The sequence below is a fragment of the Dendropsophus ebraccatus genome, chromosome 6, assembly GCF_027789765.1.
Source record: "Dendropsophus ebraccatus isolate aDenEbr1 chromosome 6, aDenEbr1.pat, whole genome shotgun sequence".
Lineage (NCBI taxonomy): Eukaryota > Metazoa > Chordata > Amphibia > Anura > Hylidae > Dendropsophus > Dendropsophus ebraccatus.
The window spans coordinates 22,335,887-22,350,535 of NC_091459.1; the positions used below are offsets into that span (position 1 = coordinate 22,335,887).

The 14,649-nt window shown below is 41.8% G+C and overlaps 1 protein-coding gene across 1 annotated transcript in view; it reads right to left on the reverse strand.

Moving 5' to 3' along the window:
• Window positions 1–14,649, reverse strand: part of IMPG1 (interphotoreceptor matrix proteoglycan 1) — a 141,699-nt gene that overhangs the window by 83,871 nt on the left and 43,179 nt on the right. Inside the window, exons 8-10 of the mRNA XM_069974176.1 lie at window positions 10,736–10,756; window positions 8,640–8,866; window positions 4,758–4,840 (exon numbers count right to left, since the gene is read on the reverse strand). Coding sequence (XP_069830277.1) covers window positions 4,758–4,840; window positions 8,640–8,866; window positions 10,736–10,756 — 331 coding nt within the window. The remainder of the gene's footprint in view (window positions 1–4,757; window positions 4,841–8,639; window positions 8,867–10,735; window positions 10,757–14,649) is intronic.

Genomic DNA, 14,649 nt, shown 5'->3' on the forward strand with positions numbered 1-14,649 from the left:
GAGAAAAAAAGCATGCCAAAATTTGTAACGCAGGTTCTCCTGAATACAACGGTACCCCATATGTGGGTGTAAACCACTGTATGGGCACACAGTCAGGCTCAGAAGGGAAGGAGCGCCAATTAGCTTTTTTAATGCAGATTTTGTTGAAGAAGTTTCTGAGCGCCAGGTGCGTTTGCAGAGCCCCTGTAGTGTCCGCAGAATAGAATCCCCCCAAAAGTCACCCCATTTTTGAAAGTACACCCCTCAAAGAATTCATCTTTGGGTAGGATGAGCATTTTGACCCCACATGCATTAGAGGAAAGTATTCAAAATTAGACAGTAAAAATGAAAAACACAAATTTTTCCAATAATATGCTTGTTTAGTTTGAAATTTCTCAATTTCACGAGGAACAAGAGAAAAAAAGTACCCCAAAATTTGTAAAGAAGGTTCTCCTGAGTACAACGGTACCCCATATGTGAGCATAAACCACTGTATGGCCACACAGGAGGGCTCAGAAGAAAAGGAGCGCCAATTAGCTTTTTCAATGCAGATTTTACTGAAGAAGTTTCTGAGCGCCAGGTGCGTTTGCAGCGCCCCTGTAGTGTCCGCAGAAGAGAAATCCCCCAAAAGTCGCCACATTTTGGAAAGTACACCCCTCAAAGAATTCATCTTGGGGTGTGGTGACCATTTTGACCCCACAGGTATTAGAGGAAAGTATTTAAAATTAGACAGTAAAAATGAAAAACTTGAATTTTTCCAATAATATGTTCGTTTAGTTTGAAATTTCTCAAATTTACTAGGAACAGGGGAGAATCCGCACCACAAAATTTGTAACGCAGGTTCTTTTGAGTACAACGGTACCCCATATGTGGGCATAAACCACTGTATGGCCACACAGGAGGGCTCAGAAGGAAGGGAGCGCCAATTAGCATTTTCAGTGCAGATTTTTCGGAAGAAGTTTCTGAGCGCCAGGTGCGTTTGCAGCTCCCCTGTAGTGTCAGCAGATTAGAACCCCACCAAAAATCACCCCATTTAGGAAAGTACACCCCTCAAAGAACTCATCTTGGGGTGCAGTGAGCGGTTTGACCCCACAGGTATTAGAGGAAATATTCAAAATAAGACAGTAAAAATGAAAAACTCGAATTTTTCCAATAATATGTTTGTTTAGTTTAAAATTTCTTAATTTCACGAGGAATGGGAGAAAAAAACCTACCCCAAAATCTGTAACGCATGTTCTTCTGAGTACAACGGTATCCCATATGTAGGCATAAACCACAGTATGGGCACACAGCAGGGCTCAGAAGGAAGAGAGCGCCAATTTGCTGGAGCAAAACCGCAGCTAGTAATAGTTATTAGAATAGCGCAGTTACTAAAATACAATAAAAAATGAGATTACAGGTAATGTGGGGTGGTCACGGGCAACCTGGGGTGGTCACGGGCAACCTGGGGTGGTCATGGGCAACCTGGTGTGGTTATGGGCAACCTGGTGTGGTTATGGGCAACCTGGGGTGGTTATGGGCAACCTGCGGTGGTTACAGACAATCTGGGGTGGTTTCGGGCAACGTGGGGTGGTTACGGGCAACGTGGGGTGGTAACGGATAAACTGAAGTGCTTATAGGTAATCTGGGATGGGTACCTGTAATTTGGGGTCGTTACAGGCAATCTGGCGTGGTTACGGGCAATCTGAAGAGGGTCACTGGCAATTTGGGGTGGGTGGTTAGAGGCAACGTGCGGTGGTTATAGGCAACGTGCGGTGGTTATAGGCAACGTGCGGTGGTCAGAGGCAACGTGCGGTGGTCAGAGGCAACGTGCGGTGGTTAGAGGCAACGTGCGGTGGTCAGAGGCAACGTGCGGTGGTTACGTGCAATCTGGGGGGTTACGGGCAATTGGGGCTGATTACGCACCATCTGGAGGGGGTCACTGGCAATTCGGGGTGGTTACGGTCAACATGTGGTGGTTACAGGCAACGTGCGGTGGTTATGGGTAATGTGTGGTGGTTATAGGCAATGTGCGGTGGTTAGGGGCAACGTGCGGTGGTTAGGGCAACATGCGGTGGCTAGAGGCAACGCGCGGTGGTTAGGGGCAACGTGCGGTGGTTAGGGGCAACGTGCGGTGGTTAGAGGCAACGTGCGGTGGTTAGGGGCAACATGCGGTGGTTAGGGGCAACGTGCGGTGGTTATGGGCAACGTGCGGTGATTACGTGCAATCTGACGTGATTACGGGCAACCTGGGGCGGATATGGGCAACCTGAGGTGGTTACGGGTAATCTGGGGGGGGGGTTAGGGGTAATTTGGGAGTAAACTGCAATTATTACTATAATAAAAAGTGTGTGTTTTATTTTTTTGCATGTTTTTCACTTTTTGTACTTTTACACATTCATTTTCACTGTATTACTATGATTACTGTGATATTTTCTATCACAGTAATCATAGTTCAGTGACAGAGACCAAATTGGTCTCTGTCACTTTAAATTTTCAGAGCTGGCTGGTTGTGGAGCGCATGCGCACTTCTTAACCAGCCAGGACGTCGAGGAGGAAGGAGCTCCAGGATCAGGTAACGTATAAGGGGTAGGGGGGGTGACTGGGGGTGACAGGGGGGGTGGGGGGCGACTTGGGGGGCGACACACTGACACTTTTTATCCCCTGTCACCAATGTTTTATGGTGACAGGGGATAAAAAGTGCTTTTTTGCACTGGGAACAGGCGATCAGCGGTATATAGTATATACCGCTGATCGCCTGTACCGGGACCACACGGGGGGGGGGGGTCCCCGATTACTGCCCCATGCTCTCCGCTACCTCCGGTGGCGGAGAGCATGGGGCTTTGATAATTTATTCATTTCTATCCCTGCGAACAAACATCGTTTGTTCGCAGGGATGGGGGTGGCCATCTTGGATGTGATGGCCGCCCGGGGAGGGTTAGTGATCGGCCACTAGGGGGCTGATCTGGGGTCTGATTTATACATTTTCATCTCCCCCCACCCTGGATTCACGGTGGGGGGAGATGAAAGCTGTCGGCGGCGCCGGTAATACTCGTTACCGGCGGATCGCCGCTATAACGGTAATAGCGGCGATCCGCCGGTATCGGAGGACGAGGGGGGGGCCGGGGGACACTTTAGAAGTGGCTGCGGGAGGAGGCAGCCTCCTCCCGCCGCCCGATCGGCGGGAGAACACAAATCTCCCCCGTAGACGCTGCGGTCGCATTGACCGCGGCGTTTATGGGGTTAACTGCCCGCGGGGAGCGCGGCTCCCCTCCGGGCAGAGGCAGCGGGAGGATGCTATGTGACATAGCCTCCTCCCGCTGCCCGATCACCGTCAGGGACAGCGGGGGGAGGCAGGGAAAGCATGACGTTTGGGGAACGTCATGTTGCGGGAACTACTTGTTTTACATGACGTTCCTCAAACGTCATTTTATGGCAAGGGGTTAATAAACTTTATTAGCATGAAAATAGTCTCTCTCCACATTAGAAACACATTAAAAAGGAGAAAAACTCACAAAGGGTTGTTTATAATAAAACAAGTCCAGGGACTATTTGACAACTACATTATAATAATGCCACCTCCTTAATGACATAATAAATATAAGATAACCCAAAAAGTTAGTTTGGTGTGCCAACCTCTGAGTGAACCTGGTCGTGGCTGACTTTTTACACCCTTCCCTTCCTTGGTTATCCCCCCTTTCCTTTTTATGTTTTTCCCTCTCTCTCTCTCTCTCTCCCTCTTCCTACTTCTTTGCCTCTCTTCCTTTCCCTGTTTGCAACTATGGCTCTTTGCTATAGTTGTCCTGTGCCTTTTTCTTGACTCTGCTTTTTAAGTGTGTATGTGTGTGTGTGTGTGTGTGGACTTCCCCATCTATATCAGACTGTTCAAGTGTTCTCTTACGGTATTTTATTTGCACAAAGGGATGGAAGTCTTTAAATGACTATCCGATTGTGGTAGAAAATGTTTTCATGAAGAATCTATAAAAAAAAATAAAAATAAGCCAACCCCCCTTTCCCCAATTTTTTTTTTTAAAAAGTATATAGCTTAATAACTCCAACAAAATGTTAAGTGCCAAATAAGAATAGATTTTTTTTTTTATTTTGTGGACTTAATAAACATCGCTGGAAAAATACCTGTGACCTTTTATCTAGGCTGTAGCCCTACGGAGTGGTGTGCTTAAAAAGATAGGGATATTTGGCTTGCGGGTGAAATTTATGGAAATGTAAAAAGATCACGATACAGTGATATTATATCCTGAAAGTTGGCCATTTTAGTAAAAGCATGCAATGGTAATTTCCTTATCTCAAACAATGTATTGAAACAAACAGTGGTGGGAATACCCCAACAAAAATGTCACTCAATAAATAGTTATGTGCCCTTGAATATCAATTACAGCTCGACAACAATGCCGTTGACTTATTGCCTGCTGAGGTACGGCATCCCACTTCTTGAAGGGCAGCCCTAAGGTCATTGAGGTTCTGGGCTACAGAGTTACAAGCCTCTACGCGTCACTCAGCTGATCCCATAGGTTTTCTATGGGATTCAGGTCTTGAGAAAAATCAGGATACTCCACTTGAGGTGAGCCAGGAGGGGGGTGTTTTCAATTAAGATAAATTGAAGACAAAAACAAGGGGGCCCAATCTGAGGTTAGTTGGTGGAAAACGCAGAAGAATCAAGATTTATTTTACTGGATGTTATTTTACCAAAGTGTAGTAGGAGCTTGGAACAAACGTTTAACAGAAGCGGCTAGTGAATCCACAATAAGTATATCTGAACATGCCTGGCATAATACACTTACCGACGAAGTTTTCATTTTGGATGTCACCACTATGACTGGAGGATGAGTGTCACTTTCAACATGATCTAATGGCAAATCAGGGTCTATTGAAAGAAACAGATGTATAGTATGAAACCGATTTTTAAGAAGCCATAACCTACTCTTTCACAATTCACAAGACAAGTGCAAAAGACAATGGATAGTGCTCAGGGCTGGCGTAGCTTTCTTTAACATTTTTCAGCTTGAAAAATTTTAAATTGAGCGGACACAGAGCCTGCGCCCCCCCCCTTTCCGCCCCCTCTACACCCCCTCCCTGCCCACTGGTGAAACGGGTATAGAGGGGCCTGATGCAAAAATTTATTTACTTCCACTGTATGCCAGAAAATGGCCACTCCGCACCATAATAAATGGAGGAAGCTTGTGCGCCGGTCTTTTTTTTTTAACCGCAGCCAGGTTCCAGCGTATAGTGTCATTCTATTCGCAGGCAACGGCCAAGTCTGAAGGTGGAGGTGGGCCAGCCGCCACCAGTTGAAGGAACCCCCCGCCCCTCTATGGTTGAACCCTCTAGGTTGAACTGTGTCACTCTGTTTTTGCACTGATGACCTACAGTATTTTTAAACATTTTGGATGAAATAAAGTTTCTCCAGATCTAGTATTGGACCATTACTCTTATCAAGTAAATGTTAGGTAATATATTTTCAGTGTTAAAGCTTCCCACAGGAATGATCAGTCATCACTATAAATAAGTAGTATGCAGTGATCACACATACATTTTTTATACTTGTTCTTAATAGATATTGTTTACATAACAGACTATTGAGGTAATGGCTGTAGCAGATACTGACAATGTCCTGGAATTCCATTAGCAATCAATATTGACTTTCATCTGTCATATTTCCATCACATTGGCTACAACATAAGTGCTGCAAATGGGTACATTCATTTATAGAGATGTCTTTCTTGAACAGGAATTTGAATACAACAATTTACATGATCCACGCAATTCCATTTATATTTACCAGCAAACTAAATGTTTAACCTCATGAAGACCAACCCACATAAATTAGCGGGTCGCATAGCTAGTCCTTTTACCTGCGGACTATTAGTTTACATGCTGAGTTTTTATGTAAGGCTGGGTTCACACTACGTTTTTGCAATCAATTTTTGCAATCCCTTTTTAGCAGAAAACGGATGTAAAAAACGGATGCAAGTGTGTGAATCTGTTTCTTCATTGACTTATATTATAAAAAAAAGGAATCAAAACGGAGCCGTTTTTTTTTATGGACACAAAAACGTGTTGTTTTTTTTATAATGGAAGTCAATGGAAAAACAGATGTACACAGTTGCATCCGTTTTTTGCAAAAAACGGATGAAAAAAACATAGTGTGAACCCACCTAAGCCTGATTCTGTACTGTCACAGGAACTAAAAACCTGTTGTAACAGATAGCGAGTGTGGACCCGCTGTGCTACTGAACCAGTTTGGCTTTGGGCCATTGCAGGGAGTAAAATCTAAGTACCCTCTAGGTCTTCAACCTTTAGCCCACTCTGAAGCAAGGGGACACCATGATGCTCCACAAGTGTGGTCCTGTTTTGAGCAGCAGCTGATTACCAAGAACCAGACCAAGTTGGTGCACGGCACCGGAGAACAGGCTGAGTAATTGTGGTCAGTAGGCTGGGTCATCAGCTGGAGAGTCAGAGCAGTACCAGGGATGAGATGGGTATCATAGTTAGACAGGCGTAGGGTCATAAATGGGATAAAAGGGAATAGAGCAGAAACAGCAGATACCTTTTCTTGGAATGCTAAACTCCAACAACACTCAGGCAAGGGGGGGTTGCTGGAACTAATTTAAGACTATGTTCACCCAATGTTTTTTTTCTTTTTTTCACAAGAAAGATTGTGTAGATGCAGATGTAGATTTTTGGGAAAGGTCTACACCAGGTTAAGGGGCGCCTGGCTCTACCAAAAGGCATGTGCCTCTTAGTAAAATCGGGCTGAGAAAAGATGGCAGGGCTCTATCTAAGACTGGCATACAAGTACGCCAATCTTGATAAATGTTTCCCCTAAAATCCTTGTTCTATGTTTTAGTTTACATGATGCAAGCCTGTGCTGTTTTCTGCCTTTTCTTTTGATCTGGCGCACATTGCTCATATGTTTCTTCTCTTGCAATCCTATTTGATCCCCCGAATGTGATTTCATCATAGATGTCAAAGAGGACTGGATGAGGGTCTGGGTCACGGAATATATATGCCAAGAGCATGAGTGTTTCAACACCATTTTTGCATAGCAGAACACGGCAAATGCATCAGCATCAGGTGTATCAAGAGAGTCACTATATTTTGCATTTCGATAAATTATACAAAACCTATTTAGCAAAGAAAGAACTATATTCTGTCATTAATGGACTGGCCTCTGCCATCACCAGGTTCACTGGAAGAAATGAATGCCAAAGGTCTGCAATGTTGTGAATGCTTTTAAGTATTTTGTTTTTTAAAGCAAAGTGTGAAGCACTAAAAGTTTTGCCAATTAGATATTATTATTATTTGTAAGGTTGTTGTTGCCTTTGACTATATTTTCTATTCATTTTACATCTGTTCTCTAGTATTCCTGTGTTAGGGTATATGCACATTGAGCAATTCTCGCAGAATTTCAAGTGGATTCCACATCAAAATACACGTGTAATGCACCTAAAATTCCTCCCATAAAAAACGAGCAGTCTAGGCTCCTATAGGTTCCTATTGACTTTCCGCGCATTAGTGCACACTGCAGAATTTTCCATCTGGAAATTCCGTCGCGGATCCACATTCAGCCTAAACAATTTGAATCCTATAGAAGTCAATTAGGTTTTAATTCTGTTTAAATTCTGCTTGAATTTCGCTTGCATTCTGCTCGAATTCTGCTAAAATTCTGCCAGGGCTGAATAGACGAGGAATTTAAAAGCAGAAAACTTTCCTCCTCAATTCCTTGCCTATTCCTCAATTCTTTGAATGGCGGAAACAGAGGCGCTTGAGCCCTCCCATAGAGACACTGTGTGAGACTGAGGCAGGTGGGATTCCACTGCTTTTGCTCCGTGTGAACTGGCCCTTAGGGTGCGTTTACACTACAAAATTCTTGTGGAGAACACCCCCGGATTCCGGCGATCGCCCCTGCGTGCTCCTGCTTGACTCTCCACCCGTCTCATAGACTCCTTTCTATGCTTGGGCACATTCCACTGTCCACCCAAAGAATTCACATGTCAGGTCTTTGGGCGGGTGGCGGAATCTGCCCGATCATAGAGTGAAGTCTATGGGTCGGGTGGAGAGTCAAGGGGTAGTGTGCAGGGGTGATCGGCAGAATCCGTGAGATGTTATCCGCGAGAATTCCGTAGTGTGAATGCACCTTCAGGCTATGTTCACGCTACGTAAGAAAAGATCATCCCGTCTGGTACTGCAGTATCAGTTGTATGATCTTTAGCGCCGCAGAGTTCTGATGCGGGTGCATCCGTGCCGCCCGCATCAGAACTCTCCAATGCACACTAAGAAGCGTGCGTCCGGAGCCGTTTATAACAAAGGTCGTGATTCCCATGGAACTCACGTTGTGTGAACATAGCCTCACTTTGCAAACTTTAGAAATCTCTCAGAGCGTTCCAAACTTATCTGGTAGCGTCACAAAGATCACATTGTTACACTATAAAAATAATCTTCTGATTATATGACTTTTAGAACTATGTTGCTATTTTATATTCGGCATGATGTTATATTTAGATAAACTTTGTGTGTATTTACATATAATAGGATGAATACAAGGCAATATTATCCACATATCTAAAGGGAAGATCTTGGGAACCTTCTTTTTTTCTCTTTCTTAAGGAAATCATTACATATTCTACAGACAGGAAAGGATGGCAATCTGTCTGTTTACTCACCATCTGAAAACATGAGCGTTTGTAGGTCCACAGCCAGAGATCGATCATCATGCAGTGCCATGGCAACCATCTGCTGTAGTTCAGTGTATGACATTTCTTTTGCCTCTTCATTGTTACCATTTTCAACTTTGTTAGATGCGATAGTAGGTGTCTCATCAATTTTATTTTTAGATTCAGAGCTGCCTCTTTCAAAGACCACAGCATAGCGCACCACAATGCTATCAGATCTGCAGCATGAAAAAAAGCAAGTATATTGCGTATATTGAGTCAGCTTTACATTCAATTGCTCTTATCTCTCTTCCCCAAATGTTCTACTCTAGGCGTACAGAATAGATTCAAATGCAGACATTCCATATTCTAAATGGCAACCATAGGGAAAAACAATCGCAAGACATTGTTACAAATTCTTCAAATGAAACAAAACATATTCAATTTTGTAAAATTCTAATTGATTTAGATGAATATCTTCCAATCCATACAAGTAAGTACTTGCAAAGTTTTAGCTCTTTGGTACTTGTAGCTGTCCACTTAACTACTGGAGAATCTGGCTAATAACTACAGATTAGAACCCATTAAAGCAAATTTACAACTCTGCTTGCTCATTTTTTTTTTTAAATACTACCTGGTTAGCCATTTTCTCAGTCTGCAATTTTGTCCGCTCTAGGCAATGGATGTGGGCTCCGTATCTCCTCCAGGGTAACGTACTTCTATGAAAATCAAGTCTGGCCACGTCACCGAGGGGATATCGGAGCGCTGGGGGCCTGCCTCCAGTTCATATAGCAGGCAGAATTGCAGATCGAGAAACGGGTGCAGATGGTGGGAAATGGGCAGCAAATGCGCCACTGGGGTATACTCTTTGGGGCTGACCAGGTAAGCGAAGTGGTAAATTTTCTTTAACAAATATTGGTCCTTTATTAGTAAATCAGAAATTAGAATTGTAGCCAAAGTTTGTACATTACGTCTTCTATTACTACAGATTATCAGTGTTATCAAGTAGAGATGAACGAACCTCAAGTACGTTCAGGTTTAACCAAACCCAAGCATGCAGCATTTGATTACCAGTGGCTGAAGAAGTTGGATGCATCCCTAGGGAGCTACAGACTGTATCCATGTTTTCATGACTCCCTAGGGCTGCATTTAACTTTTTTTAGCCACGGTAATAAAATGCCACACTCTCAGGTTTTTGTATGTGCTTGAGGTTCCCTTATCTCTCATTCCCTGCATATTGGGAAGTAAGTAACACATTGCTGTATTTAAGGCGCTGTCATACTTTCAATAAATGGTTTTGGAAAAATAATGGATAAGAGCATACACTAAATTCGGTCAGATTTAAAATAAAGTAGCAATGCTAGTTAAGAATATTCCTTCTAAGTAGTGATGAGCAAACATGTTCGTAAATCTTCGTGTTTGCACAAACATTGAATTCGTTTGTGTTCGCCGATCACAAACAGCTTGTTTGATGTTCTGAATAGTTATAACGATCATTTTCGAACATATTCGAACCTGCGAACTCACGCAACTGAGTATTTTATGCTTTGCCTCTGATAATCTGTATGCATGTGCATAGACCAAAACGTACGCTTCTACTGTACATTCAATATTTGTTTGTGAATGTTCGGCGAACACAAACCGATCACGATAATTTTTTTCATGTTCGTGTTTGGAATCCAAACCGAACGTTAGGATATTCATTCATCGCTACTTCAAAGTAGAGAATTCCAGCTTTTAGTGTATGTTCACATGTTCAGGTTTGTAATTGCCATTATTGAATACAAAGTCAGTAACGGAAAAGAGAAAGCATTTCCAGTCTCCCCTTCATATGTGTCGTCCATTTATGACCCGTTCTGTGCATTGTATTCAATAAAACCTGAACTTATAAAAACACTGTTGACTGTCGATTAGAACTAAAAGCTGCACATATATGTTTTGGTGGGCACTGAACTTATTGTTGGTGGAACCTTCTCTCATTTCAGTTCACGTCCAACTCAGCCCAATTATAATACTAATGTGACTATAAAAAAGTTTGTTTAAAGTTAGTGACTACTCATTTTTTTTTTTTACAGTTTATTCTTGAAGTTAATCTAATATGAAATTACCCATCTTTCTCCTTCTTCTGTCTTGATTTTCCAGCATGAAAAAGAAGAAAAAACAATCTGTCAGTTTCATCCTTTTCCCACAACAGGGTCACAGTTTGATGGTTTTAAAGTCCCTCTTGTTAAAATATTTCTTTATAGTCAGATTTCATTTCCAAAACTTTAATAATTGAACATAAAAACACCACATGGTGCACTTTTAAGACTTTTACGAAATGAATTCATCGTGACAAGATATACACTAAACTTCTTTACTTGTCAACAGGGAGAAAAGGCTTGAGGGTAAATTTCACTTCACCTTATACAAGAAACAACAGAATGCTCTTGAATAGAGTTGAGCGGACCTTTCGAAATGTTTGGGTTTGACAACGTTATGTTAACATGTACACTCGGCATTTGAATTCCCGCGGCTGCAGAAGTTGGATGCCGTTTGGGTTAAGATAACATGGCCAAACCCGAATATTTTGACAGGTCTGCTGAACACTACTTTTGAACTTAGTGGTCTAACTTAAGGTTGGGCATCAACCTCCTTTGACCTTCAACCTCCTTTGACCTTCAACCTGCTTGCTCCTTTGTGGATACTGGCAGAGGTCAACGAATATCTTACAAACCCCCAAACTGAGGGTTGCTATGTTTTTGTTTTTATTACCATATGTCCAAGGCATTCTTCATACTGTCACAAGCTCACACAGCAGTTGACTGCTACCTTTTATGGATGGGATTTACACACACTTGGATAGTAGCCTTTTTTTTTTTTTTTGTGATTTCTAGTTGAACTATGCAACATTATTTAAGACTCATTTAGTCCATGTAGGAAAACCCTTTATCGTGGTATATTACACATTAGCGGGCATTTAATCTGTACAGTAGAAATCGGGTGTACAAAAGTCACACATTTTTAAGCAGCCCACATTTCTTCAAGCTTTTTGCCCATTATTTTTTATTATTTACTTTTTAAAGTACTCTGTGTGGGCGTATATCGTATACTTTCAAGCGAACGCATCAACCTCAAAACTACATGCGTATATTCACGGTTCGCACTACGGCCGGAACATAGCCTCAAAAGGAAAGAGGAAGGAGACAGTAGGTAAAGGGGCAGCTAGTCTAAGTGGGGTGCAGAATTATTGTAGGTTGTAGTCTAGTTTAAGGAGATTTGTTTTCAGGTTGCTTTTGAAGGTCTTAATGGTGGACGAGAGCAAGGTGAGTTACAGAGTATGGGGGAGGCTCGGGCAAAATCTTGTTTCGGTTGTGTGAGGTACGAACCAGGAGGGAGCACAAAAGGAGGTCGTTGGAGGATTGGTGGTTTTGTAAGGGGGCGTAGTGGGATATCAGGTAAGAGATGTCATGGTCAAAAATTTTTAAGTGAATTTGTTGGGCAATGGTGAGCAAGTAAAGGGACTAACATGAAAAAACATGAATGGACCATGTGGAAATAAATATTCCTGCCGTTGTTAAGCAACAGCCATTGTTATACTGTGTGTGAACATAGCCATACTGTACATTTACCTCTGCTTGAGTCTCAGAACTACTATTAAGAGATCAGAGCAGCAGCTCAGGCAAGATGGCCACCCCCATAATCCGCTACCAAATTTGAAAATAAATAATTTACAATTATAAAATAAAAACGTAAAAAAACAGATTATAAAAAATAATGTTTTAGTATCTGGTTTAAAATAAAAAAAACTATATCTGAAACATTTCTTTTAACTTTTTTTTTATACCTAATTCTTTTCACTAAAGCCCCTTAAATTGTTGATGTCCAGTTGAAAAACCCTTTTAGATACTACTTTTTTTTATATACTGATGTCTAATCTGACAGGTAATGTAGCAGCAAGTCACCAGTCCCCATCCATTATCACCAAAGTCAAAATAAAGAATTACGGTTTCTGTTGAAATCGATGGACTATCCACGTAATGCATAGAGGTGCTTCTCCTAGAGCAAGACCTATTCTTTGCAGCCATTATCCACTGTGTAATAAATGAGGGTCTTGAATAGGAAACCCTTTTAGTTTGTAATCTTAACCTCTAAGTGGAAAAATAATTGCATTATAGTGATGTGCACTTCTGCTCATTTTTACTATACTTTAAAGCCTAACTTTTACCAATTTCTTATCAGAGACTAAGGGGGAGATTGATCAAACTGGTGTAAAGTAGAATTACCTCAGTTGCCCCTAGCAACCAATCAGATTCCACCTTTCATTCCTCACAGACTCTTTGGAAAATGAAAGGTGGAATCTGATTGGTTGTTAGGGGCAACTAAGACAATTCTACTTTACACCAGTTTGATAATCTCCCCCTAAAGGACCTATTAGACGAAGCAATTTTTTAATGATTAACGATAAATGATCACAAATGAGATTGTTTATTGTTAACCTGAAATGGTTCACCATATTACACAGAACGATAGTTGTTAGTTACTATGGTTACGATTGTTACTAGGATCATTTACTCCATCTGATCGCAGCAAGAGAATAAACAATGTGCAATTACACTGAACAATTAGTGAACGAATGCGGAACTACAGCGATCAGATGTGGAAATAAAGCGAATGATTAGCGAAGATTAACGATAACTTTAGGGTCAGACCTAAATCAACGATCAACGATTTTCAGTTGTTGCCTGCAATTACACAGAACAATTGTCATTTAAATTAGAATGACATAACGATTTTCCGCACAAAAATTCTAAAGTATAAAAACGTTATGGCCGTACTTCCTGTAAATTTAGCAAAATGGCTGCTGCAACTAAATAGCGCAATGTTAATGTCTTTGTTGGTGAATAAAATACAAAGACCACATTTTTGCTATCGGTCTAACTTGTTATTCATTGATATATATAGCCTTTTTAGAAAAAAAAAAATCATCTTAGAGCTAAGCAGATTAAGCTGTAGGGAAGCATAATACACACAATAAGTCTCCAAGTTTTAACATTAGTATATTCGAGGGCATATGGCAAGTAGGAAGAGCACAAAGGCTTTATTGCACACGTATTTATAAAGCTACAATAAGAGGATAATACTGGATACAGTATATCAGACTGGTACGAGATATTAATTAATTACAGTATCACTGGCCTGGAGACGAATCTCTCAGACTTGCATATTAATGTTCCCTTGAAACAGGACATGTACTTTCCCATGAGATGTTAAGTGCATAAAACATTTTTATGAGGTGTAGGTCACATTTTGATTTGGAAGCTTATTAAAATTGCCCTGCAATCACAATGACCTAAATAATTTAACAGAGCTTGTTAGTTATTTTATAGGTGGCCTTTTGCAGAGACCGTTAACTGGAAATATATACTTTCGGGTAGTTGTCTTAGATGTAAAGTGTTTCTTTATCTGAATGCTATATAGTACGCAGGGGAAAATGGAAGAGTAAATAACCAGTTGTGTTTCAGAGTGGAAATAAGCGAAGCGAATCCGGCAAATCAAGATTTGCTGTAAATCAGGCTGTCCATTCGCTTCGTTCTGCGAAGCAAATTCCCGCTTATTTGTTAAGGAAATTCGCAATACAAGAAAATGGCGGCAGCACATGCTGTCTGGAGCATCACTGGGAGGGAAAAAGGGATTAATCATAATCCCTAGCTGCAGGCCCCTCTGTGATGTCATCACCTCCTCCTCTATATAGGGTAGTTCTTTTACGGAGTCGGCCAGTCGGCTGGGTGGGGAGGAGAGAGCAGAATTGCAGCAGGCAGTTAGAGCACAGTAGGTAGAGACTAAGGCTGAGTTCACACGAAGTAAAAGCAGCAGAATTCTGCGTCAGAATCAAGCCAGCCTCCATGTCATAGTATGCAAAAGAGGAGTCCGTGGAGCCTCATTGAAGAGTCTCAAAACACAGGACTAGCCAGACCCTTCCCGGAGGGATATCTGGCTAGTCCTGTGTTTTGAGACTCTTCAATGAGGCTCCACGGACTCC